This window comes from Sphaerodactylus townsendi, linkage group LG13, assembly GCF_021028975.2.
Source record: "Sphaerodactylus townsendi isolate TG3544 linkage group LG13, MPM_Stown_v2.3, whole genome shotgun sequence".
In the NCBI taxonomy this organism is placed as follows: domain Eukaryota; kingdom Metazoa; phylum Chordata; class Lepidosauria; order Squamata; family Sphaerodactylidae; genus Sphaerodactylus; species Sphaerodactylus townsendi.
In genome coordinates, this window is record NC_059437.1 from 48,350,615 (window position 1) to 48,378,241 (window position 27,627).

The following is a 27,627-nucleotide window of genomic DNA, read 5'->3' on the forward strand; positions in this document are numbered from 1 at the left end:
AGGTTCCCTTACAAGGCAGTGAGCTTACTCTCGAGCAAGCATGCCAAGCGCGAACGGGTTTGCACGGGAATTAAGGCTTGCCGCAACGGGCTTCCTTCGACTGGGATCGGGCCCTCAGGGGTTTTTCTTGGGTCGCATTTAATTGCTCCAAAGTGGCTCAGCTGGATGGCCTCATGAGGACCGCTGGCTCCCTTGTGGTGGTGGGGGGGAGGCACACAGCCCTGCCAGGAAATCCCAGAGGGGGGTTGAACACTCTGCCCGCCCTGAAATTGACACCCTTAGAATCAGCCTCCTCCTAGAAATTAAACCACAGCAAGCCCGCTTGGCTGGTGTCCGGCTCGTGCACGGATCCCCAAGTGGTGCCCAGGTGGGCATCAACACCTTTTCAGTTGCTCATTGTTTTTAGGCACGGCCAGGTAGGGCTTTCGCCCAGCAAGGCTTCGGAGGAATGACTGCAGCTTTAATTTAGTGTGCAGATGTTTTAAAGTGTTGCTTTGGCAACAGCTGCCAGCACAGTACACGGGCCTGGGCCACATTATCGAAGCAAAGCCGTGGCCTTCGTTCCGTGGCCGCCTTCGCCTCCTGTGGCAGCCAGTTTGTGGCCGTGCCCTCCAAGTCGTGTCCGAATGCCAAATGTACCAGCAGGCTCAATAAGGTTGGGGACCCCTGGACTAAAGGGTTAGGTTAAGAGTCTGAGAGTCTCCTTCGGGCATGAAGCTGGCAAGGTTTGCTAGGGACAGCCGGCCTCACCGCCGAGCCTTGGAAAGGACAGCGACAAAGGCCCCTTCCACACACGCAGAATAAGTAACTTTCAATCCACTTTCACCGTTTGCAAATGGAGTTGGCTGTTCCGCACAGCTGCAAAGTGCATTGAAAGTGCATTATTCTGCATGTGCTGAAGGGGCCAAAGGGCATGCTGCCCTGTGCCCCTTCAAGGAAAGATGGGGTTAAAATGTAACAAATAAAGCCAGCGTATTTAAAGATGTATCTTGATGGGGGAGTGGGCGGTTTCTTGTGTCCGCAAAAGTTTACGCCTGGTTTAAACATGCAGTGGCGTAGGAGGTTAAGAGCTCGTGTATCTAATCTGGAGGAACCGGGTTTGATTCCCAGCTCTGCCGCTTGAGTTGTGGAGGCTTATCTGGGGAATTCAGATTAGCCTGTACACTCCCACACACGCCAGCTGGGTGACCTTGGGCTAGTCACAGCTTCTCAGAGCTCTCTCAGCCCCACCCACCTCACAGGGTGTTTGTTGTGAGGGGGGAAGGGCAAGGAGATTGTAAGCCCCTTTCAGTCTCCTGCAGGAGAGAAAGGGGGGATATAAATCCAAACTCTTCTTCTTCTTCTAAAAGGTGCCATTTGCAATCGCGTGGCCTCGGCATCTCACTGCAACCCACCGATGCTTCATTTGCGCAGCAAAATATGGTTGGGCCTGCTCATGAAACCTGTGTCGTTGCTCTGCTTGAGTGGCAGCCCAGATGGTACAAGATGCTTTGCAGATGCAAATTCCTCCAGGTTGAGGGTGCTGGGCTCCCTGGTGCCATATTTAAAATCAGGTCTGAGTCTCTGAAACTTCAGATCAAACCAGTGTCTTCAACAAGATCTTGGGCCTGTGCACAAATCGCAGGAACAGAATCTCTTTCCTCAGTGGCATCACCAGTGGGTCTCAACCTTTTTTCGCTCACGTACCCCTTGGCAACCCATTTCCCTTAAACTGTACTGTGTTAGCAAACCTTTTTTGCATACTTCACCACCCCCCCCCCCAAAAAAAATGCTCAGGTGTGTACCCCAGGTTGGGAACCACTGCCTTGCACCAAAATTTCCTGTCCGGTGAGTATAAAATGTTCCGCTTTCCTCTGATGTCACAGAATGTGAAAATTACACTTGATCACAAGACTCAGAAAAGCCTGTATTCAAAAACAGGTCCGGAAGATAAGACGGTTGAGCTTCAAACGCCTGGGAAAATAAACTGTGCAGTAACCTGCTGCTAAAGTGTGTGTGTGGAAGGCCCGGTGTTTAATGTTTGCTGGGGAAGCAGGCCGCCCAAAGGTGCCCGCTTAAGCTTGTGGTTACCTGCAACTGTTCCGAGGGGCGGCGGGAGAAAAATAGTTTTTTAAAACCCTCAGCATCCTCTGGGCTGCTATATCATGGGGGAAACCTGGAGGTGATGCAGGGTAGCTCTAAGCAGTGGCATAAAAGATGGCAAAGCCCCCCATAACCCTCTTTGCCAGGCACTGCCTGGAAACCATAGTGCTACCACTGAAAAGGCCCTGTCCTGGCAAATATACCTTTTCCAGAAGCCAGCACAAGCTATTCTACCATAGTGTAGCAAATTACAGCAGGCAGACATCAAGAGGAACATGCATATATATCCTGGGGCATATGGTGTAGTGGTAAAGAATGGCAGAGTCTAATCCAGAGAATTCCCTCCTTCAGAAACCATCTGGGTGATCTTGGTAGTCACAGTTCTCTCAAAACTCTCTCAGTCCCACTTACCTCGCAAGGTGTAGGTTATGGGGAGAAGGAAGGACAATTGTAAGCCGCTTTGAAACCCCTCAGGCATAGGTGTCAAACTCAGGCCCTCCAGATGTTCATGGACTACGATTCCCAGCAGCCTCTGCTAGCATGGCCAATTGGCCCTGCTGGCATGGACTGCTGAGAATCGTAGTCCATGAACACCTGGAGGTCCTGAGTTTGACACCTATGAAAGGTAGAGAAAAGTGTGGTATAAAGACCAGCTCTTCTTCTTCTCTTGGGAAGAGTGGCATTCTAAAGGACTCTTGAGTTCAGACCAGACGACACAGAGGATGTTATAAAAATGTACACTTTATTACACCTTCGGGTAGGATACAGCACACGTTCTTCCAGTCCTACTGGTCAAGTACAAATGTGTTATGTTCATAAAGATATTTACACGCTTCTACCACACTTTGGAGGCGGAGGGAGGGAGAAAGGGAGGAGGGGAAAAAAATCTAAATTGTCATTTTCACCGAATTCAGAAACAGAAATTGCCGCCGACATACTGAAAGCAGAACACTGACGCTAGCAAAGGGTGGCGGGCAGCCGGGGGGGCGGGTGTACCTCTGCTTTGTACATTACATTAAGTTACATGCAGGAATTTTTTTTTTCAAAAAGAGCGAAACCAAGGATCAACAATAAAACCAGGGCTACCTAACACACTAAAACTAAGAGATGGGTGTCAGTATAGCGTACAGAAATGGGTGAAATCGGCTGAGAGCTGCATTCCTGCGCACGTCCCAGTGAAACGAGGGCAGCTTCTCTGTTACATCTCAGGCCTGCTTCTCTGCAAAGCCCCTTCGCTTCAGGTAATGTGTACAGGAAACATTCCTAGCCATTTTTGCCCAGTGTCTGCAACTGTCCGGACTTACTGCTCCACTATCCGTGCAGCAGACGTTCTTCAAAACACAAAGCAAAAGGGTTTGGAGAAGCGTTCAAAACCAGCGTCGGGAGGGATGGAAGAATCTAACATACAAAGAGAGGTTAGCACGAACATGATATCTGTATAAACATGAGACTGAGAAAAGTAAGCGTAGAAGGAAAACATCAGTGAATTGAGGGCAGGAAGTCTGCAGAGAAGGCGGGTTCTGGGTTCACCTATCATCAATAGGTGTCAAACTACACATCTGACTAGCAGCGGAATCCAGACGGGAAGGCTCTCCACGCTGGCTGGAAATGGTGCAGCAGCAAAGGCCGCCTCCAGTGGGGCTCTGGGTGGTGTAACAAACAGTGGGGCAAAGAATCCCCGATCCTGCTCAGAACACTCCATAGGAGATAATGACTTACACCATGTGTAATCGTGGAGTGAGTCATCAGCCTGCGCCAGGGACATTTCCGGGCCAAAAGCCCAGTGGAAGTTCAAGTCAGGTCCTACCCCAGGAACACCCTTAACCCACCCCAGATGCGCTGGTATCCACATTAGGGGCCCTTCTGGGTTGGGTGCAGAGGAACTCCACGGTGCCCACTCACCTTGCTAAAAGGGGGAGATTAAAAAACTATTGCCTTCCCCCCAAGGAAACAACTCGCTAAACAAAAAAACAGTGACTATCCCTCACCTTGCTCTAACGGCCTTCTATGCAGCGCAGCAGCCAAAAAAAGGGGACCAACTCAGAGGCGAGATCAGTGTCCAAGGACTGTCCAAGGACAGTCAGAAGGGAGGGAGGGAGGGAGGGAGGGAGGAAGGAAGGAAAGCTCCTGCTATATTCTAAACAGTCTGGCCTGCTCGGGAATTCAGAACAGAAAAGTGAATTAGGGACTCAAATACCTGCCTGCAAGGGTTTTTTTAAAAAAGCCTTTAGAAAAGGAATAGTACACACATTAAATCATATTCTTTATTCAGCTGAAGGATCAATAACTTTCCATTTCTTCCTCCAGAACAGAAATGGTAACTCGGACTTTTTTTTTTTAAAAAAAAAAGGATCTGCAAAGGTGGATCGAAACCCACGTGCAGAACCGACTGAGGCCCGCCTCCCCCCTCCCCACAAAAGTTTGGATGCCCCATGAAAAGGAGGACAACAAAAGCCATTTGCTTTGTAACATCAACCAAACAGTTCTTTGTACAAATCAAGGTGAGGAAGGAAAGGGTCACAATCTGACACACAGCTACTATCACACAGGATTCTTTTTTGCCTCTCCAAAAACCAACATGCCTACAATATTCATTAGATGAAAAATGGGAAACAAGAGCCTAAGAACTGGGCGAAAGGGGGGGGGGGGCTTCCATAAACTGTACACTGAATTTAAAAACAAACGAACAAAAACACAAAATTCAAACTAGCAAACGCTTCATTAAAAAGACTTACCAAAAAATGTAGACTGAAATGTGGTTTGTACTTACAGATATTTACAAATCTTCACATTTATTGGCCGAAGGATGCAAGGAGTGCTTTCGCCACAATAGGTCGCTACCTCCTGAATGTTCATCGAAAGGCACCAGGAAGTACAGCTGGCTGCTGGCGACAGGACAGCCCGGCCGACTGCTATCGGGAGGCCCTGCTGCCTTTTTAGGGCAATCTAAGCCTACACCCGTGACAAGATCCCCTCAGGCAGTGACGGAAACGGCCTAGAATATGCAGACAAAACTACAGATACCGAAGAACAACCTCGTCGTTACATTTTGGTGTTTTGAACGGGAAGAGATCGACTCTTGAAATATTCCTGGCAGCCTAGGTGTTTTGAATTAAACAAAAAGAAAACAATTTGGAGTGTTCTGCTGCCGGACAACGTCGGAAGCGAAAGATTATCAAAATGCTTTAAGCTCCGGAAGAGGTCCGCCGCATGAAGCAACTGCGCCATTCGGGAGTCACCTCCTCTCACTGACGGAGAAGACTCGCAGCCTTGTGGAAGAGGCGGGTCTTGCGAGACACCGGCCTGACGCTTGTGGAAAGCCCGAAGGAGCTGTGTTTGTGCTCCCTGATCTCTCACGCGTCGCACTCAGCTGGGCTTGTTGGGGGCCTTTAATCGGACCGGCGCCCTCATTTTGGCTTGCTGAGTTTGACTGTCGGCGGGTGCCGGGGCCTGGTTCGGGTTCGGCACCCCGGGGCCTTGGAGCTGAGGCGATGCCGTCGTGACCACCTGTTGCTGTATCAGTTTCTGCTGGACCACTTGAGCAGTCGCAGTGGTGGCCGGGATCACTTGGACCTGCTGCTGTCCTGCCGTCGTCTGGGTCAAGGTCACTGTCTGCGGCTGAGCTTGGACCTGGGTTTGGGGAGGGAGGGGAGAGGCAACTTCACTCGGGAGTCGCTCGCTTTCTAGGCATCCGGGCGTTCTCCTACAGGATGCGTTTCTCCGCTCAAAGCCCCCAAGCGTTTGGAAAAGGGAAAATAGTCCGGGTGGGTGTCTCAGAATTCTCGCATTCGTGGCAACGGATGCTGTGTGAAAAATACACCCAAACACCACAACACGCAAAATTTCTGCATCCAAACGCTGCAGCTACTAGGAACTGAAAAGATTAAGCAGATCTCCCAGATCCTGAAAGTGAACGCAGGTCATGACACACAGCTCGCTTAGCCAAAACTACACCCTTCCCACGCCTCTTACCTGCTGAGAAACAGACACCATTTGCTGAATATTGGCCACGGCCGCCTGCTGTGATACCACTTGTGGGATCTTTGCGACCTTTAAGAATGATAGAATTGGGAATTGGGGGCAGAGGATTATGGCTCTGGGTTACACTGCAGCTTCCAATTCTGCAAATATTTTGCTTTCAGATTCAGGCTCCTCTCAGATTCATTCGGGGGTGAGTGAAAAGGACAGTGGTGGTACGGACTGTCGGTGCTGACTACCGACTCCAGAAGAGGAGGGGGACTGGTTTCCTGTTACCTGTATTTGGGTCTGGACTTGCTGGGTTCCACCAGATTTCTGGGCCTGAGAAATAGGAGTTGTTAGGAACTGGGTTTTGATGGCCGGCTGTGTAGCGTAGGCAACTTTTTGCTGCTGGGATGTCTGCTGTTGTGCCTGGACTGTAACCTGCTGTGGGTTCATCTGAAAAAGCAAAATGCAGTCAAATATGCTAGCTATCAATAATAATAATAATAATAATAATAATAATAATAATAATAATAATAATAATAATAATAATAATAATAGGATTTATACCCCACCTTTCTCTCCTGGAAGGAGATTCAAGGTGGCTTACAAGCTCCTTCCCCTTCCTCTCCCCACAACAGACACCTTGAGAGGTAGGTGGGGCTAAGAGAGTTCCGAAGAACTGTGACTAGCCCAAGGCCACCCAGCAAGAACGTAGGAGTGCAGAAACACATCTGGTTCACCAGATAAGGCTCTGCCACTCAGGTGGAGGAGTGGGGAATCAAACCCAGAATCCGGCTTTTCAAATGGGGGAATGCCCAAGAAAATGGGGAGAATTCTACCCATCTTTACAGGCACCCTGCTGGCTCCCCCTCTTTTCACAAAGCAAGGATTCAGCTCTGCGAACAGTGGAAAGGGTGCCTATGGAAATAAGGAGAACTTTCCCCATCTTCACATCTTGCTGGCTTCCCCTACACACACTCTTTGCAAAGCTGGGGTCCAGTTTTGCAAGTGTATGTGTCTACGTGGAGAGAACTCTACCCATCTTCACAGGAACTCTGCTCCCCTTTCTCTTGGTAAAGTTGGGATCCAGCTTTACAAACAACAGTCCTCTAGAGCCTGCAGTACTTTCTCACTCAACAGGCTTTATTGCTAGTATTGAAATAAACGTTACGACACTTTAAGGTGCCACTGGACTTTTGTTGAACAGGGGTGTCAGACTCATTTCCGCCTTTGGCCGGAACTGAACAGCAGCCTTATCCAAGGAGAAAGCAGAAGGCGGGAAGAGACAGAGACCTTTTGCTGAACGGCAGATTGTCCTTGGGCAACCTGGGGCTGGATGGCCTTCTGCTGCTGGGCCGCCTGATGATGATGCTTGAGCTTCAAGAGCTGCTGGACGTGCAGTGGCTGGGCCACCACCGTCTGTCCTCCTGCACAGGACAAAAATGGAAAATACAGCACGCTTAGTTGGGCTCCTTCCAAGTCGATGCCCGGGATTTTCAAGGGACAAAAGCGCCCGAGTCTGACAATGGCTGATGAAGGGGGTTGCGTGACGGTTCTTACACTGCAGCCTCCAGAATCACTCCAAAAAACAGGACCAAAACAAACCAGAAGACAAAGGCTATGGGTCAACTCGTCTCCCTTAACCCTTGCATGCAGTGGCAGCAAACTTGTGAAAGGAGACCCCGGGGAGGCGGGGGGCGGGGGGGGGGGGACTGTGGCCTGCACTGAACAAATAGCGGCACTTTCCCCTGCTACCAAACGCTGCTTCCTGCAGTGGAATGTAGAAGGCCCTGAATTTTAATTTAGAGGATTTTCCACTTGTCTACATCAGGTTTTTCTTTCCGAGCCCGTCCCATATTTTGTGCTTTTCTAACCAGCCAACGCCCCCCCACCCCGGCCCCCTTCCCTGTCCTTGTGCTTCCTCTGAGCTTTAACCCCAGCCAAAGTGACGATTTGCCCTACCCTCACAGAAACTGGACTTCTATCGGATTTAAGTTCCGCTGACCAGTAAAAGAGTCCGTCCCACCACACCCTCACAACGAGTTGTTATCTTTGCCATCAAAAGTTCAGTTGCGATCGAAAGCACTGTCAAGTCACGGCTGACTTAGGGTGACCCTGTACGGTTGTCACAGCAACAAGACATACGGAGGTGGTTTGCCATTGCCTGCCTCCACGAGGGCTGAGAGAGTTCTGAGAGAACTGGGCCTGGTCCAAGCTCACCCAGCAGGCTTCATGTGGAGGAGCAGGGAGATCAAAACCAGTTTGCCCGTTTAAAGTTTGCTGCTTGTGTAGAGCAAGGTGACCAGACGTCCCGCTTTTGGCATTACAGTCCTGCCTTAAACCAATTTGTCCTGCCTTAAACCAATTTGTTTTTCTACTGTCCCAATTTTTGGAAGGCTGCTGCACTGCCTTCTGGGGCGCTCCCTGGTTTCCCGCCAAAACAGGAGAGCGCCTCCCGCGCTGCCGCACTGCCTTCTGGGGCGCTCCCATTTCCCGCCCTGTCACAGGGCGGGAAACCGGGGAGCGCCCCAAAAGGCAGTGCGCTCCTGCGGCCGTGCGCGCGCGCCCGAGTCCCAGTTTAAAAAGGTGACAATCTGGTCACCTTAGTGTAGAGGAGTGGGAAATCAGATTGGTTCTCCAGATTGGAGGCTGCCACTCTTAACCACTACTCCACGCTGGCTCTCAAAAGCTCAGTACAAAACAGTCTACTTCATGGGGCTTTTGTGGCAGGGAAGAAGGGAATGAAGATCAAATGGGAGAATTGTTCCATTTTCTCCCCCCACCCCCATCAGCGTTCAGGAAACCCTCGAGATACCTGCTGCCTTCTGCGGCTGCCCAATAGCAACGCTAATCCCAGCCACGGTAACGGGGAGCGTGGTGACTCCTGCGGACGACACCACAGCGGCTGGAACAGACACAACCGGAGGCTTCGCTAACGCCACCTGGGCCGCTTGAGGCGTCTGGGCCTGGATCTGACCTTGAGCTTGAAGCTGGGGAGCAGGAACACGAGTCTAAGCAGTAAGGAATTAAGATTATTGCACAGATGTACAGAAGAGTGGTCGAGTCGCTCAGGTGACAAGCAGGGGTGGATGGAAGGGCCCGTGGTCCAGCACCTGCTTCCTTATACACAGAAGGCCCCACATTCAGTCCTCTACACTTCATGGAAATGTCACTATGACAGCGATGTCCAACTCTGGCGCTTCAGACGTTCATGTACTACAATTCCCATCAGCCCCTGCTGAGTCCACCACTCTTAACCACTAAATCAGTGATTCCCAAAGTGGACGCCACCGCCCCCTGGTGGGTGCTGCAGCGATCCAGGGGGGCGGTGATGGCCACAGGTAGAAACATTAATACATTTATCTTTCTATTTAATTGCTATTAAAATTTTTAAAAAATTAATTTCCAGGGGGGCGCTAAGTAATATTTTTTCTGCAAAGGGGGCGGTAGGCCAAATAAGTTTGGGAGCCACTGCACTAAATCAAGCTGGCAGGGATGTGTTCGAGTCTTCCCATAATACTCAAAGAGAGTATATGCATCAGGACGCTGGTTTAGAGGTGACAAACTGGCAGCCCTGGGATGGGGGTGGGGTGGGACCTGCAGCACTTGCCACACGAAGTAGGTCCCTTCCGCACATGCAGAATAATGCACTTTCAATCCACTTTCAATCCACCTTGCAGCCAGATTTTACTGTGCGGAATAGCTAAATCCACTTGCAAGTAATTGTGAAAGTGGATTGAAAGTGCGTCATTCTGCATGTGCGGAAGAGGCCGAAGTGTTGGATGCTGACCTCTGACATCCCCATCTAAAGCTCCCTCCAAACCCAGCTGCCGAACACCAAAAGCCCAAAGCACAGGTGTCAAACTCGCGGCCCTCCAGATGTTATGGACTACAGTTCCCATCATCCCCTGCCAGCATGATGCTGGCAGGGGTGATGGGAACTGTAGTCCACAACATCTGGAGGGCCACGAGTTTGACACCTATGGCCCAAAGGAACCACTCCCTCAGTTTCATGCAGCTTTTTTGAACTACAAGGGCTGGAAACTTACTTTGCATATGACTGTCCAAGAAAGTTTTAAATCCTTGAACCCGCACGAGAGTTGCCCATTCTGCCGCTGAATGGCAACTGGGCAGCAACCCCCCCCAGCCCCCCAATTACACCCATATGGAAAAGTACCGCACAGAGATGTTAACTGAGAAAAAACAGTCAACTCACCAGGCGAGCAACCTGAAGGTTGGTCACGGTGGTGCCCGTCAGGACCGCCCCGGGCCTCGGTGCTGCGACCGCCGTCAGCTGCTGGGGCTGCTGCTGCTGCACTTGGACCTGGGTGCTCTGCTGCGGGGCTCCTGCCTGCGTCTGCTGGCCGGCCTGCTGCTGGGGGAGCTGAAGCTTCTGCTTCTGCAACTTGATCAGCTGCTCCTGGAAGGAGAAGACGCGACACGCCCTCTGGCCGTCAGTTACGCTAGGGCCCAGAGAGAGAATCTTGGCTGTTGGAAGCTGTTCTAAGCACACTGACTTCTACTACCAGAGTCAGGGGAAAGGGTGTCCTTGCCTGGGAGGCCTTGGGCCAGCCATTCTCAGAGCCCAACCTATCACACAGGGTCACTGTGAGGATGAAAAAGGGGAAGGAGAAACCCGTACATGCAAAGATAAAATGCACTAGGTAAAGAAAAAAAATCTAGACAGAAACACAACGCTGAGAACAGCGGTCAAATCCAGGGGCAGGATTCTTGAACTCGGAAAGCAGCACCAGTCGAGCGACTCGATAAAGAGAAACAAACACGGCGTTCTGAACCACAGCTGCGTGGCTGAAAGGATGCCGCCCTCACCTGTGACAGCTTCCCCACAGCTTTGATCTGGGCTGGCGACTGAGCCTGGCCTTGGGTCTGGATCTGGGGGACCTGGACTTGCGATGCTGCCTGCTGTTGCTGCCGCAGGATCTGGAAGTGCGCCTGGGAAAGGGTCTTCCCCGAAAGCTGAACGCCGGCCGGAGCCGCTGAAAGAGAGAAATGCAGGAGGTCAGAGCCAGGGCTGGACGATAACCAACGCAGGAGTCCCCGACGTGGTGCCTGTGGGGGCCACTTGGCCCACGAACACTTTCTGTAGCACCTGCCAAGTGTTTCCAGGGAGTGGGGGAGGACAGGTGGGGGTTTTGCCCAGTGAAGGCCTGAATGGCTGCTGGAGATCTGAATGGCTGTGCTGATTTTTAAAGACGTTGCTTTGGCAGCGGCTGCCACCACGGAACAACACGCCACATCTCTACTGTGTGGCTGAAGGTACGCTGCAGCAGCCATTTTGGGGCTGGCTCCGCCTCCTGCAGCAGCCATTTTGGGGCCACCAGGCCATATTAGAAATCCAAAGGTGCCCGCAGGCTCAAAAAGCGTGGGGACCTCTGGGTTAGAGTATCGGACCAGGCTATCAATCCCTGCTTGGGCCACAGAGGTCATGGTTGGTCCCTCTTTCCCTATCCTAAAAAGGTTGCCAGGAGGATAAAATGGCAGCACGGAGAACCTTGTGTGGTGTAGTGGTTAAAGGGTGGGACTAGGAGTCTCAGTTTGAATCTCCACTCTGCCAGGGACGCTCACTGGGTGAACTTTGGCCAGTTACACTCTCTTAGCCTGACCTGCCTCCCATCGTTGTTATTACGGAGATAAAATGATAGAAGGGAGAATGACGGAAGCTCTTTTGAGTGCCCGCTGGGGACCAAGGAAGAGAATGAACTGAAGCAAATCAATCAATAAATACGCCACCCAGAGCAATTTTGAGGAAGGATGGAACAAATAAATGAGACGGACAGTAAGACAGATGAAAAGAACATGAGACTCCCCACTGATGTAAAGTCAATTCAGAATTGAGTGTGGCTCATGTCTTTAATTCAGACTCCTGAGATGCCCTTTGGGACCAAAGATTCATTTGGATTGGAGAGGTGGGGTTTGTTACTTCCTTCTCTCCTGATCCAGAATCATAGAAATTGAAAGGGACCTCCAGTGTCATCTAGACCAACTGCATGCACAATGCAGGATATTCACAACTACCTCCCTCTACACCGTATCCTATATTCTGACTGAGGAATAACAGGATTAAAATCTAGGGTGTTGTCGGTTTTTCAGGTAGCATGGCCGTGTTCCAGTAGCATTTTCTCCTGAAGATCCTCTGAAGATGCCAGCCACTGATGCAGGCAAAATGTCAGGAGAAAATTGCCAGAGTAGGCGGCTTATCAGCGGAAAGGCGCTGGAACACTGGAACACTGCCATACAACTACTGGAACACGGCCATACAACCCAGAAAACCCACAGCACCCTAGCAATTCTGGCTGTGAAAGCTTTCGACAATACAGGATTAAAGTCCTTTCCTAGTGGGCTTCCAGAAAAAGAAATCAAGCTAGGATCTTCCTCATTTATATAAAAAGTTTTGGTCCCGTTTTTGTCCTTTCCTGTTTAGAAACACAAAAGAGAATGGAGCTTCACAAACCTCTTGGGCTTACTGGCATCACTTGAAAAGGAGAAAGATTGAAACATGGAAAAGCTAATGCAAAACATTCGTAACAGGCAGATAAGGCTACATTTTAACTCAAGTTCCAACTGAAATACTGAAAATGAAGGTTCTTTTACCTGGCGTCACCTGAGTGACCAGAGATCTCGGCTGAGTCTGAACCGGCGTCAGGTTGGTGGTCACCACAGCCGATGCCGTCACAGAGGTGACAGCTCGGACCCCTTGAGTGGATGCTAAGGTCACCAGTTCTGCTGAGGCAGCGGGTGCAGCGGCTGGTCTCTGCTGGGTATGGACCACCTGGGCCGTGGCGGCACCTCCGGAAGCCTACAAGAGGAGGCAACATATTAATCCTATACACAAACAAAAGGGGGGGGGGACAAACTTTGGGCAGGGTAGATATAGCGGGAGGGGCAGCCGACTCACGGAAAAACAGCACAGGGCCCCAAAATGATCTCTGGTTTGCTTTACATTTGCAAGGAAACCCAAACCACCCAGCTCAACAGCTACATAACTTCGTAGTGGTTAAGAACAGGTGCACTCTAATCTGGAGAACCAGGTTTGATTCCCCACTCTGCCACTTGAGCTTATCTGGAGGCTTACCTGGGGAACTAGATTAGCCTGGGCACTCCAGCTCTTGTCAGCTGCGTGACCTTGGGCTAGTCACAGTTCTTCGGAGCTCTCTCAGCCCCACCCACCTCACAGGGGGTTTGTTGCGGTGGGGGGAGGGAAAGGAGACTGTAAGCCCCTTTGAGTCTCCTTGCAGGAGAGAAAGGGGAGGGTATAAATCCAAACTCTTCTTCCCTCTTCTTCCTTCGGTACACAATTGTTTCCAGATGACTGATGTCCCTATCAGTAGCTATTTCATACCCGCCATCTGATTTCTTCAAAAGGCCTCCATCCAACACTGATCCTAACTCTGCACAGAAACAGCATTTGGGGCATGCTGAGGTACTCACCGCCAGCGTCCCAGGTATTACAGGCGATGCCAGCCGTTTATTGATCGGTTGAAAGGTCGCAGAAGGGGCCCCAGGCACGGTGTTCACAATAACGTTCCCACTCACTGTAGCTGAAAGCAGAGCCAAGGTCACTCGGGGACCACAGAACTAATGGGGATCCTGGGTTTCATTTTCTTACTATCCACAATGCTCCGTTCCGCCAGGTACTGCTTACCTGTCTGTATGCTCGTTCCGGTCACTGATGTTTTCATTGTGCCAGCCTGGTTTTTAAACAAGCAAAAAAAAAAAACCTCAAATGAGAAACTGGATTGATACTTAGTAGATTCACAGAACTGCACACTCACAAGCACTCGTTCATGAAGCACCCACAGGGCAATTAGCAGATGTTCCAATAACCTTTGTCGAACATTAAAAAAATCACTTCATCTGAACTGCCTTGCCCTACTGTTGGCCTGCAAGAGTAACTGGTTGGCCACTGAGTGAAACAGAGAGCCAGACTAGATGGACCATCAGTCTGATCCTGCCTAGCTTTTCGTGGGTCACAGTGCTTATTTTTCAATCGCTGCCTTGTGCTTTTTCAAAGGCCATAAAAACAAAACAAACAAAAACATGAATGTAAGATTCTACACTTAGGCAGAAAAAATGAAATGCGCAGATATAGGATGGGTGACACCTGGCTTGACAACACTACATGAGTCAGCAGTGTGATGGGGCAGCCAAGAAAGCCAATGCAATTCTGGGATGCATCAATAACAGTATAGTGTTTAGATTGAGGGAAGTGACTGTACCACTCTACTCTGCATTGGTCAGACCTCACCTAGAGTACTGTGTTCAGTTCTGGGCACCGGAATTTAAGAAGGATATTGACAAGCTGGAACGGGTCCAGAGAAGGGCAACCAAATTGGTAAATGGGATGGAATCCATGCCCTACGAAGAGAGACATAGGAAGCTGGGGATATTTAGTCTGGAGAAGCGAAGGTTAAGGGGGGACATGATAGCTATGTTTAAATATTTGAAGGGATGCCATGTCGAAGAGGGGGAAAGCTTGTTTTCTGCTGCCTCAGAGACTAGGACAAGGAGTAATGGATTGAAGGTGCAGGAAAAGAGATTCCACCTAAGCATTAGGAAGAGCTTTCTGATTGTCAGGGCTGTTTACTACCTCAGAGAGTGGTGGAGTCTTCTTCTTTGAGGTTTTTAAAGAGAGGCTGGATGGCCATCTGTCAGGAGTAGTTTGATTGTGTGTTCCTGCATGGCAGGGGGTTGGACTTGATGGCCCGTGGGGTCTCTTCCAACACTATGATTCTATGATAATCACCCTGCTTTTGTACATCTTCACTGCTTGGTCACTTGCAGGAGAATCCTGCTCACCCAAGGCGACCAGGCAAGCACTCATAAGAACATAAGAACTAGCCTGCTAGATCAGACCAGAGTCCATCTAGTCCAGCACTCTGCTACTTGCAGTGGCCCACCTCATCTCCAAGTTGCTTCCAGCCCTGACTCGGAATGCGTCTTACCAGGACTGTGGTGTTGGCTACGGTGGTAGCAGATGTTTGCACCACGGCCTGGGGCTGCTGGACCACTTGGGCTTGAGCTTGGGGCTGAGGCTGAGCTTGCTGGACAGCTGCTTGCTGGGCTTGCTGCTGACCAGTTTGCTGCTGCTGCTGCTGTTGCTGAGGACCTGCCTGCTGCTGGGCCCTCTGCTGCTCAGCCAGCGCCTGGAACAGGGAAAAAAGGGAAAAGAGCCAGGTGATGCCTGATTTCCCCATCAAACACCTGGCAACGCAAGTATCTTCCACGCCGAAACCCTCAGGAAGATCTGAGCCAGCCTCGTAAGATCTGAACCAAGACGGCATCCTTCCCGTTCCTTACACGGGACAAAAGTGTCTGGGGTGGCAAAATGGTTAGAGCGCTGCTGCCCCTTGAACTCTCCATTTTAAAAACACTGAGAAGATTTAATCGCAGGTTGGCCAGCATCTTGTCTGTTTTTTTCGGTTTTTAATTAAAACTTTAAAATACATCTTTAATTAAGTTTCAACAAATAAAAACGAAATTACGAAATTCATCATTAATTCCATAAGAGGGGGGAAAAAACCCCAGTAAATCATTTCTTATGATTGATCATAATCGAGTGACTTTCCTCTTCGTCAACTCCCAAGTCTTCCTACATCCTTCAAATTGAGGCAGCATTTCCATTATTAATTCTGATTAGCTAAATTTACCAAATTTACATTAAACAAATTTTTTTACAGTATAAAGAAAAAGAAGACAAGAGCAAAAATGGAACAGGGACATATAATAATTTATTTTACTCTAAAATAATAGTGCTCACTAATTCTACTATTATTCTACTATTATTTCATCCTAGTTTGTAATTGCTTTAACATATAATCCAGAAATGGAGTCCATATCTTCAGAAATTTGTCTTCCTTTTCTTCCTTAATTAGATGAGTCATTTTATCTGCTTCATACAAAGTTTTTAATCAAAACATGCAAAGCAATTCCCTCGTCCAGCCTACCTTTTTCTCTTTGGCGATACGCTCCGCTCGGAGAGAAGCAACTTGAATGGGAGGGAGGGGCTTATCATAGTTGATTCCACTGGAAGGGAAGGGACAGATTAGCATAGAAGTTAGAAGGACAAAAATGAGCGCACTCAATCTCTGTTCTGCTTGTCTCCCACTGTTTCCACGGTCTCATAACCCAGGGAAGGCGCTAACGGCGATCCCGCCCAGGGCCCAATGTCCGGTAAACAGCCTACCTCTCTGCCAGAACGGACGTGTGCTTTGGATTCTTCTGGAAGGGATTCATACCGAGCCTGAAACAAAGCCCAGAAAATACTGTTTGTTGTTAAGGCAACATGTCGAGAGGTCACACTTTTGAAAGGAAAAGTCCTGGCATGTGCAGAGGGCACAGCACCATGGTGCTCATGAGCACATCAACAACATATCTGTTGTATTGTCAAAGGCTTTCATGACCAGAATCACTAAGGCAGTGGTGGCGAACCTTTGGCACTCCAGATGTTATGGACTACAATTCCCATCAGCCCCTTCCAGCATGGCCAATTGTCCATGCTGGAAAGGGCTGATGGGAATTGTAGTCCATAACATCTGGAGTGCCAAAGGTTCGCCACCACGGCACTAGGGTGTTGTGGGTTTTCCCAGTTGTATGGCCGTGTTCCAATAGCATTCTCTCGTGATGTTTTGCCTGCATCTGTGGCTGGCATGAAGCCTACAAGCACTTCTGCATGACTGTAGAGGACATTTGAGTTTCCTCGATGAAAAGAATACAGATAATGCACAACTCTTCTGGCAAAGTTTGATGAAAATAAGATAAGCAGCAGGTGGACTGCTGACAGATGACGCCGTAAGCAACCAGTGTGGAAAAGAGGCATCACATTTATTTATCTTGAAGGATCTTTGGGTCTGCAAAGAGTTGGAAACAGCCACTTGAATTCCTCAGCGGACACGTTCGAGTCCCACGCCGGCCTCTTTTCTGTCCCGATCATGTCAACGCTGCCCCAAAACATGCACTGCAGAATTTGAAGACAACTGATGACCCTTCCCTATTACGGACCCAGAGAACGGGTTTGCATTCCAAAGCGTTCCTGCAGGAAAGGTACAAACTTACAGTGGTTTGATGGGGGGGCTTCGCTTCCCAGCAATCATTTTCATAATCTCAAAATGATTAGTGTAAAGCTGGGTGTGTGTCGCACCCTCGTCTTGGGCATACAGCTGATTGGTTCGAAGCGGACGGCTGTTCTTTGTCTAAAGGTGAACGAACGACAAGACATTTTACTTGGAGAAATGAGGAGAAAGGAAAATAATACACATGGCACTTCTGCGTTCGTATAGGAGAGCTCCTAATCCATTATGTTTGCAGATAGGAAGAATGGGCTAGGTCAGTGGTGGCGAACCTTTGGCACTCCAGATGTTGTGGAAGGGGCTGATGGGAATCGTAGTCCATAACATCTGGAGTGCCAAAGGTTCGCTACCATGGGGCTAGGTGAATACTCTGGACACCTATTCCTCTGGGCTAGTGTGATTCAGCACTCCCAGTCTCTTAAGAGATGGTTCAAACATAGTGGGAGGGAGCCAACAACGTGTATGCTTTATCTCCCAGCCTATCTGCTGGGAAAATTCACCCATCTTGTTTTTTGCCAGTCTTAGCGCAGAATTACAACTACCTGCAAAACCAGTTTTTGGAACCAGAGTTTGAAGCAGATTTGCAAACTCTTCTTTAAAAATTAATGTCAGTACAAATTGTGCTGACCTCAGGGAGGCTGTATCCGTGGCTAACTGAAGAAGGGGTGAGAGGATGAAAGGGCAGCAGCCTACCCCTTGTTCCTGATTTCCACCTATGGTACAGTGGTTAGAATGTCAGACTAGACTCTGGCAGACCCTCGTTTGCCTTTCCATTCTGTTATCCAGGCTTGCTGGGTGACTTGGGGCCAGCTGCAGAAACTCAGCCGAACCTACCCACCGGGGATAACACAGAAGAGAACCACCTAAGCATCTTTGAGTCCCCACTAGGGAGAAAGGCGGGGTATCACTGAAGTGAGTAAACACACACCACGGATAAGGGATTGGGAAATGTCGCCGATCTACGTGTTATCGATGTCACGGGGCGTACAGGAATTGAACCGCTATCTCGAAGGGAGGGCTGCTTTAGAAACTATTTGCAGCTTCCACATTTTTCTTATAGTGGCAAAATGGATCCTCCGATCCAAGCCACGGAGGCCACGGTGCTTCTGCTTTGCCGGACGCTGCTACTCATTGCCCTGTGAGTTACATTCACTGGCTCTACTTATCTTCCACAGGAGGCTCAGAGTATATGGACTTGGGAGTTACTACGGGAGAGCAGCACCAACCTTTGACAGGCCAGCAAATGAGGAGGCCAGTCTCAAAAGGCTGCTAAAACTGAGTTCGGTTTCACTGTTTATTTGCGAGAGAACCAAACGAATTCCTGGCATGGCTTTTAATTTATTTATATCCTGCCCTTTCCCAACCAGTTTGGGCTCGGGGAGGCTTCCAGCAAACTACATACAATGTTAAGTTAAATCATACAACATAAAATTATAAATTACTGACTCAGCTTGAAAGATGGCACTCCAGCCTTTCCCAATAGCGAGACAGTTTTTGACACAAATAAGGGGACCGTTTGTCTATGATGAAAGACTATGTGAAACTCAAAATACATATGGCAAGAAGATAATCCAGGGGTGGGGTGGGATGGGATGGTTCACACCCAAAAGTCTGCCTCCTCAGTTTCCCCAGATCTTCCCAACCCAGCCCACATCCAATCAGGAGCTGCAAGATCGTGTTCTAGGCGCATGTAAAGGCACATGCGCCTGTCACAAGCTCGACCTCCCAACAAATACTCTACATTAACCTGCAACACCCCAGACTTTCTCCTTGAAATATTTGGTTGATTAGAAGCAACGTAAGAAGGAGCTTATCCCAACCAGGCTCCCACCCTCTCGTCCACAGTCAGGTCTTACAGAAAACTGCTTAGAGGTAAAAAGCCTATTTTAATGACAACCCACTACTTTCAAACTACGTTTCTGGCAGCTGAAAATTGGGGGTAATACATTACCTGGTGGGGCGTTGCAGGAATTAATTCATTAAATGTCTGCAAAGCAATCAGATTTCAAAATGAAAAGTAAAAAAATGCTAGCAACAGAACGTTTAGAAAAAAAGAAGAAGTACTAATTGAAATAATCATGCGGAATGAGGTGGCATTTCTTGGAGGTGGACAAATGCTGGGGGTTTTTTTCCCTTTTATTTTTCAAGGAATTTAAACTGACTAAAGCAGCTCATTGCGAGAATCGCTCTTTCGATCGACAGCGTGGTGTTTTTTTTTCGACAAGGACGCCTGGCGCCGCGATCTACCGCGCCGACGCGGAAGAAAATGCAAAGGCTTTTTAAAACGGCCGATTCAGCATTCAAATCGGGACTCAAAAGACAAATCCGTCTCTCCTTCTCCTTGTGTCCACCTCTGATGATGCTTAAAGATACCAGACTGTCTGCACCAGAACAACAATTTATAAGTGCACACCTTATAAATGCTTTTTGTCTTCTTCTTAGGGTTCGCTTCATACATAAGCTGTAAAATAAGAAGCAAAGTTTTGACTTTCTGCGATGGGTTTGGGGGGAGATCAGTGACATAAAAAGGATGTCTCTATCAGAGCCGGACTGGTACAGAGGGAGGGGCCAAAGGCCCAGGAGATGGGTGGGGGTCACATCCCTGCTCAATTGAAGAAAAAAAAAGAGGAGGAGCATGCCGGAAGGCCTTGGACAAGCCATATGTCTCAATTCCCCTTCTGTAAAATGGGCATAAGGGTGCCATACTGGACAGGGGCTTGTAAGGGCTCTTGAGCTATGTTTGACATTTAAAAAAAAAAGAGTTTGCCACATAAAATACTATAAAAAAGAAGGATTTTATTTTTAAAAAGCCTAGTTTTAATACGACTAGCTTAGATCGACTAGCTTAGATGCGTATTTCAGGCGACACCCACCTTCCCTTCCTCTCTTGGAATGATGACGTTTTCATAGCGGCTGCGGCACTGTTTCGGGGAGCGATACACGCGGCTGCAGGAGTTCACCACGTCGCAGACGAGGTCCCAGTTGGGCGTGTGAGCCGGGGACACGATGGCGAGGTTGAGAGGGAGCTCCAGCAACTGTTTAACGGCCTAAAAATGGGAGAAGAGGCAAGGAACAAACAAAACAGGACAGGGCAGAGAGATAAGTCGAGGGCTCCATTGTACCTTTCTCAATAGCCTGGCTGTCACTGGCAGGAGTCCCACAAGGGGCACTGGATGCATGTCTGCATCCGCTTGGCTGGTAGATTGTTTGGAGGGTGGGAGAGTGTTAATCTCTCTCACCTGGAGCAGGGCCCAGTCTTCGCTGATGAGCCACTCGGGGTTGTCTTGGCCGGCCTCCGCAGCTGGCTTCATGAGAGTGGGCAAGGGCTTGGCGAACTGCGTCTGCTGCTTCAGCAGGATGTTCTTCTTCTGCTCTTTTCCCTCCCGCCGCACCTTCAGCATCCCCGGAGTCGCTCGGTCAAAAAGCGAGCGGGGAGGGATGACCGTCTCTCCGTGGCGCTGCTTCTTCTTCCGCCCTGCAGCTGGAAGAGGGACGCCAGGCTCAGAGAGGCGGACAAAAGGGAGGGCGGCAAGCGCAGAAAGAATGGAGCGGTTCTGGCGTTAAGGGCTGTGTGGCGGGTCTGCCTTGGACATCTCGCGACACAGCAGCACACCTTGATCACCTCACCTTCAGCTTCACACAGCAGCAGAGAAAAGTCCCAGCTTACTCACTAATTCAATACTTTTTGCAAGGGAGGAAAAGGAAGGAAGGAAGGAAGGAAGGAAGGAAGGAAGGAAGGAAGGAAGGAAGGAAGGAAGGAAGGAAGGAAGGAAGGAAGGAAGGAAGGAAGGAAGGAAGGAAGGAAGGAAGGAAGGAAGGAAGGAAGGAAGGAAGGAAGGAAGGAAGGAAGGAAGGAAGGAAGGAAGGAACCAACTCAACAAACAAATCAAGCTGAAAAAATGTTAAAGACAGTTGGCTGATAAGATCATAACATCGAAATCATATTTGGTCAGCATTTGGACCGACCTCTCCTGAGTTGATCTTATTTGTCCCGAAGAATGTATCGGTTTTGCAACATCTTTGCCATTTGTGGCACTTTATCATCTGAACTAAATATTATTCTACTTAGGATTGATTTGATTTGCTATTCTATTCAATCCTTCTGCATTCATGAAAAGTTCTCTGGAGGTCTCACATCCAGGCACCGGCCAAGTGGAAATTTATTCAGCTTTAGCAATTAAAACACAGCATTTGAAGAGATCTTCCTGTGCAATGCCTTACAAAAGGATTTTCTTTCTTTTCTTCTTTTTACTTGCAAAGGGGTGATAGTCAAGCAGTGAATCACTCTCAAATCAAAGGCAGCTATCAACATGGAACATACTGCTAAAAGAAATCCACAGTAGTCCACGACTGATCCCAAAGCCAGAATGCTTTGTACCTTGCAGTCTGCTTTCTGCTGGAAAAATAAAACTCCTTTATTCTGCACAAAGTAAGGACAAGCCCAGTGCCTTTCTATTTGCAGAGATCCCAAACCAATGAAACATTTACCGGATGGATCTGTTTTGTGGCGCTTGCGCTCCTTCCGGACGTATACGGGAGGCAGTTTGGATTCGGGGATCGGGGTGGTCTCGTACATCAGACACATGACAGAGTCGATGTAAATATCGTTGTCGTCTTGAGGCGGAGTCGGGGGAGTCCAAAGCTGCACAAAGTTATCACAAGAAAGTTTGCTGTTTGCTTCCTGAACTTTTGTCCCCAGAGTAAACAAGAAGCAAAATAAAGCAGCCACTCCGACTTACTGGCATTATTTCTGTTTGTCCATCAGGGCCTTCATAGATATATTCCTGCACGGGGAAAAAGCAGACACCAGTATTGGTGGACAGAACTCATTTTGAGAGCCTCCGAGCCGCAAAAAAAGTCACCAGGTACATTTACCTTGCTATAGGCATCCTCTCGAGTGTAGGTGAGCAGCTCTTCCTCGTCCCCATCCAAAAGCATCCGCTCGTCTTCTTCTTTTAGTTCCTTTAGGTGACGAGTTTCCCATACCTTCTTTGCAGTTTTTGCTTCCATCTAGACAATGACACGGCAGCATTAAATTCCACCTTGTGCAGAAGGACACTCAACCCCACCCCCACCCCCAAAAACTTAGGATTCTAGAAGCATTTTTCCAGGCATAAAATATTTCACAATCCCCACCAGCAAGGCCTGATGAGGACAGGTATGTTCCAGGTGGTCAGGAATGCTGAAAGCAGGTAAGCACCCCTTAAAATGTAGGTGGGGGACTAAGGCAGATGATAACAGGGCTAGATCAGGCCTTTACGAAGTACTCTGAGAACATTTGGATTTGGGGATTTCCCAATTATTTCTTTCCCCCTCGTGATTTCTGGCGGAGCCCACGCTTATATTTCTTATACCTGGCTGTCTTTTGCTTCACTATCATCAGTGGAAATATGGAAGAGCTCCAGATAATTCAAGGCATACTTTTCTATCGGGGTGAGCTGAAAGAAGAAACACAGAAGTTACTCTCTGCCCAGCAGCATAGGAAGACGTTTCAGTGAAAACTACAATCTTTTAAATTTAAAAAGTGCATCAGCAGACTCTTGAAGTATTTCAGTGAGCGGCAGAGGGTCAGTAGGGATCACTGTGTTCAGCCAAAGTGTATGCAGTATATCTAGAAGTAATAGCCCTGAGAAGCAATCTAAGCTTGAGCAGTCTGGTTTTCGAACTGAAGAAAAATCACATTGTATGCAGTGGTGGGATCCAAAAATTTTAGTAACAGGTTCCCATGGTGGTCGGATTCAAACTGTGGCATAGCGCCAATGGGGCCGGGTGGGGCACGACGGGGGCGTGGCCGGGCATTCCGGGAGCGGGGCATTCCCGGGGTGGGGATGTGGCAAGGACGCAGCTGCTGTGCCTGTCCTTGGGCAGGAAACGAATGCACGCAGGCACAGGCTGCCACACACGCTGGTGCACCTCCTGCCAGACTGCTTCAAGTTCTGCGCGCTACTGCGGAGAGGAGGGGCGTAACTAAGGCAAAAATCATGTGGCAAAATCACCAATTAGTAACCCACTCTCGGCACACACAAATAATTAGTAACCTACTCTCGGGAACCTGTGAGAACCTGCTGGATCCCACCTCTGATTTGTATATTTCTGGTGATGAGCAGTCCTGGTACCATTTACTCTGGGGCTGGGGAAAGGGCGGCCAGTCTGGGTGGAGTCCAGTGCATGTGAAAGGATCCAACCTAGTGGCCAGTCAGCAAAAGCCTGTTTGTTTGTGGAAGTGTTGTAGTACACACTGAAGCCATAACTAGCTTAAACTTATGTGTCTCAGCTAGGTTTCTCCATTGACTACCTGCAGGCTTGTGCTGATGATGTTATTTAAAATGAACGTGTAAATAAACAAAACTTTCAAATTATATGCAACTCCTGCTTCAGTGATTGTTGTGTCCTTGCACACCACAAAACTTAACTTCATGGCAGTGAAGCCAAAACTTTTACAGCTAGAAGAAGAGTTTGAATTTATCCCCTGCCTTTCTCTCCTGCAAAGATAGCCGAGGAGGCTTACACACTCCTTTCTTTTCCACTCCCCACAGAAGACACCTGGTGAAGTAGGTGGGGCCGATAGAGTCTGAGAAGAACTGTGACTGATCCAAGGTCACCCAGCAGGCTTCATGTGTAGGAGCAGGGAAACAAATCCAGTTCACCAGATAAGAGTCTGCCACTCATGTGGAGGAGTGGGGTTCTCCAGATTAGAGTCCACCTGCTCTTAATCATTACACCACTCTGGTTACACTGAGAACCTCTTATACCTATGGCAAAGGGTTAAAATTCTAAGTGAACCTGATTCCCCAAAATCGGTTTCCTCTGTTGGTATAAAAGGCCTGCCTCAGAAGCCTTTACAAAGGATGTACCCTCCAGCAGAGGACGATCAGGACTCAAGACAAGCTTTGTGCATGTTTAAAAAATGAGCACGACATAATGACCTAAACAATTTACGAAGATTAGATCCCATCAGTTGAAGCTGCATCATTTGTAACAGCTCAGAGATGTGCTTGCTATGGGACCTGCAGTGAAAACCTATGCAACGTTGCTCCACTGTAAGCCCGTTGATTTCTATGGACAGACGGAAGTAAATTTTGCGTAGGATTGCACCCTTAGTCACAGCTAACGCTGCTATTTTAATTATAATTGGTTTTTTATTATACCGTTTTCCACTGCTTGCAGATTACAGTCTTCATCAAAGTTATTACGGTTTGGACACAGAAATACACTGTGCGAGATTTTATGAGAGCCAGGTGCAAATTATTCATTAATCTTTTATTTGCACCGGATTCACGGCAGCGAATGAAAATCACCTCAAATCTGTTGCTCTCTTCCCTATTTGTTTTACAACACAATAAGCAGGTCTCCCCACAGTTCTATTGGCCCTTTCAGGAAGCATAAAGGGCATTTGGAATTTCCCAGCTGTCGACGACTGCACGTTTGAACAACCCCAGCTCCCCATATTGACTTCAGAAAGCGATTTAAAAAAATTATGCATGCTGGGAAGCAAGTGGAGGACTTTCAGTCCTTCTATAATTCCAGAACTTGAGGTCATTCAGTGAGTAGATTCTCAACAGACAAACAGAAGTTCTGTTCCACGCCAACTTACAGAACACAGTGCGGCCAATGAATGCTGGTTTCTAAAAGGGGACTAGAGGCATCCATAGAGGACACCTCAATCAGTGGAACCCCAAAATTCAGAGGCAGTACACCTATGAACACTAACCAGCGTGGTGTAGTGGTTAAGAGCAGGTGAACTCTCATCTGGAGAACCGGGTTTGATTCCCCGCTCTGCCACTCTGTGGAGGCTTATCTGGAACCAGATTAGCTTGTGTACTCCCAACACATGCCAGCTGGGTGACATTGGGCTCACAGTTCTTCGGAGCTCTCCCAGCCCCACCCACCTCACAGGGTGTTTGTAGTGAGGGGGGAAGGGAAAGGAGCTTGGAAGCCCCTTTGAGTCTCCTTATAGGAGAGAAAGGGGGTTATAAATCCAAACTCTTCTTCTTTTTCTAGTGGGGGCAATAACAAAGGGGGCCGTTCTGTCCTAGCTTGCAAGCCCCCCAAGAGTATGCAGTCGGCAACAATGGGCATAGGTGTCAAACTCAGGCCCTCCAGATGTTCATGGACTATAATTCCCAGCAGCCCCTGCTAGCATGGCCAATTGGCCCTGCTGGCATGGGCTGATGGGAATCATAGTCCATGAACATCTGGAGGGCCTGAGTTTGACACCTATGGAGGAATGTTTAGCTGGAAATGTCTTAGGCAGGTGTCAGTAGAAAGGCGGGGAGGGGTACCTGATCCACCACGGTAACCAGTTCCTGCAGCTGAGAGGGCTCATGAAGATACCGAGACTTGCCAAACTCTGAAACGAGAGGTTCCAAAGCCGATTCTGTCTCCATGTCCTCAACGCAGCCGTGGGGCTCCTCTGCTTCTCGCTCTGTACTTTTGAGAGCCTTTGAAAAACGTAAAGATAGACACAGCACACGTGACCAGCCTGAATTATACAAAGCATTGCACAAACTGAGCTCACCTGCAAGGAGAAACCTGGGGCAGCTGGACACGGCGGTCCTCCCCGTCCCGAGTAACTTTCCTAGCTTTCAGGAGAGCAATGCCTCTCCGCTTTCAGATTCATCTTAATTGACAGAGGGACTGAGGGCTTGCTTTTCAAAACACGAAAGCCCAAAAACCTCAGGATGAAATCTGCACTCCCTGCCAAACCCCTCAGCCATGAGGAGTGCACAGGTAGTGAGAATTTGAACCGTTTGAGTGAATCTTTGCATGCAGCTCGGTTCACAAGTGGCTTCGCTCAGTCAAGTGCATTTGATCTGCTCTTTTTGCAGTAGAGAGGAGTAGCAGCAGTGGGAAGAAGACTTGGCCAGGAAGAGCAGAGTGACCTGCTGGTGTTCATTTTGGAGGGCTTTTCTCAAAGCCACAGCTTTTAAAACAGTGTATTTTAACAGGGGTTATCTCTTTTTCTCCTTGTAAGGCTCCTGTGAGCTAAGGCTGCTGAATCTGGAAGGTGGGGCTTAACAGGGGTTAACAGAGTTCATCTCTTGTTCCTCTTTATCCTAAGAGGTGGGGCTTCTTTGTCCTGGAGAGGTGGGGCTTTAGTTCCAGTCTCTGGAACCAGCTGGAACCAATTTTAAATTCTAATTTTTTTGTGTTTTTAAATTAATAAAGGACATATTGTGACAGGATAGTATGTGCAGATAGCTCCCAGGGGGCACTGACTAAAAGCTTTAATATTTAAATATCTAAACAAATCAGATATGAAGCCAGAGAAGCCAGCAGGGGGAGGGGCTTTCCAAGTGTTTTGCACTGAGTGTCCTGCATGTATGACTATCTGCCAACTGGAGGACAGAAGTGCGTGGGTGTGCCACCTCGCTGCAATGAGCTCCTGGCACTCAAGGAACGTGTGTGCATTAATGGATTCTCTTGAAGCCAAGGTGGCTTGAACCTGGAGAAGCTAGAAAGAGGCAGAGAGGGGTGACAGAACCGAGGGAGCTTCTCAGGGGACTTAACAGCCCGGGTCCCACTCCCAAGGTGACATCTCTTCAGTTGTCATGGAGAATGAAGGTCTTGGGGATGGAGGGTGCCAGCCTGAGGTGGGGGAAGATGCTCCCTTAGATGGGATCCCTTCCTGTAACTTGGTGATCAGCTATCCTCTCGCACTGAGAGATACACCCTCGGGGAGGTGGGGAGCTCCTTGTAGTGGGTGATCTCGATCATTAGAAATGTAGAGAGTTGGGTTTGTGAGAGGCATTGATGACCGTGACTGTAGTGACTTGCCTGCCACTGGTGCTGAAGGTTCACCCTGGATGTCACGCTTACTTCAGTCTAGATAGGCTTTTAGACAGTGCTGGGGGTGGAGTCAGCAGTTGTGGTCCATATTGGCACCAACGACATTGGGAAATGTAGCCGGGAGGGTTCTTGGAAGCTAAATCTAGGCTGCTAGGAAACAGAGCTGGAAGTCCGCTGACCTGGCAATCTCAGAAATGCAAGCAATTGCCCATCGGCACAAGAGGCCCGAGAGCTTGGCAAGCAGTGCTGGAGATACAGGGTCTCAATGCGTGGATGAGAAGGTGGTGTAAGGCAGAGGGTTCTCAGATTGTGTCAGGAACTGGGAACCTTTTGGGACAAGGAGCAGGCCTGTACAAACCGGGATGGAGCTTCATCTTAACCAAAGAGGGAACCAGAGCCGCTGAAAACGCCAACATTAAAAAAAGGTGGCAGAACAGCTTTTAAACTGATCACTGGGGAAAGCCGACAGGAGCTGAGTGACTTCGGTTCGGAATACAGCATCTATGGGGATGCAGACAGAGAGGGAGGTTTTTCTAAATCAACCACATACAAGCGAGGAACATAGCAATGTGCATGTGACAAGGGATGAGTGTCTGCAAAAGACTTCAGGGGTAAAGCACATAAATCCCAGGTTAAGGACAGGGAGACAGGGGAGATACAGGTGTCTCTATGCCAATAGTAGAAGCATTCGAGCTTTTAAAAATGG

The 27,627-nt window shown here is 48.8% G+C and overlaps 1 protein-coding gene across 17 annotated transcripts in view; it reads right to left on the reverse strand.

The window, feature by feature from the left end:
* Positions 1–2,805: 2,805 nt before the first annotated feature.
* The window catches only part of EP400 (E1A binding protein p400), an 80,704-nt gene continuing 55,882 nt past the window's right edge, over positions 2,806–27,627 (reverse strand). For 9 of the 17 annotated variants that reach the window (XM_048513973.1, XM_048513972.1, XM_048513971.1 and 6 more), the window contains 23 exons: positions 25,415–25,573; positions 22,487–22,570; positions 22,008–22,142; positions 21,872–21,916; positions 21,621–21,774; positions 20,372–20,613; positions 20,006–20,179; positions 19,546–19,593; positions 19,084–19,119; positions 17,119–17,255; positions 16,250–16,306; positions 16,011–16,089; positions 15,009–15,209; positions 13,709–13,754; positions 13,495–13,604; positions 12,658–12,862; positions 10,876–11,042; positions 10,262–10,465; positions 8,861–9,056; positions 7,339–7,472; positions 6,337–6,498; positions 6,055–6,132; positions 2,806–5,712 (listed from right to left, as the gene is read on the reverse strand). In XM_048513973.1, the coding sequence (XP_048369930.1) occupies positions 5,449–5,712; positions 6,055–6,132; positions 6,337–6,498; positions 7,339–7,472; positions 8,861–9,056; positions 10,262–10,465; positions 10,876–11,042; positions 12,658–12,862; positions 13,495–13,604; positions 13,709–13,754; positions 15,009–15,209; positions 16,011–16,089; positions 16,250–16,306; positions 17,119–17,255; positions 19,084–19,119; positions 19,546–19,593; positions 20,006–20,179; positions 20,372–20,613; positions 21,621–21,774; positions 21,872–21,916; positions 22,008–22,142; positions 22,487–22,570; positions 25,415–25,573 (3,117 nt within the window). In that variant the 3' untranslated portion in view covers positions 2,806–5,448. The remainder of the gene's footprint in view (positions 5,713–6,054; positions 6,133–6,336; positions 6,499–7,338; positions 7,473–8,860; positions 9,057–10,261; positions 10,466–10,875; positions 11,043–12,657; positions 12,863–13,494; positions 13,605–13,708; positions 13,755–15,008; positions 15,210–16,010; positions 16,090–16,249; positions 16,307–17,118; positions 17,256–19,083; positions 19,120–19,545; positions 19,594–20,005; positions 20,180–20,371; positions 20,614–21,620; positions 21,775–21,871; positions 21,917–22,007; positions 22,143–22,486; positions 22,571–25,414; positions 25,574–27,627) is intronic. The other 8 variants (XM_048513976.1, XM_048513977.1, XM_048513970.1 and 5 more) reach the window with 6 other exon arrangements.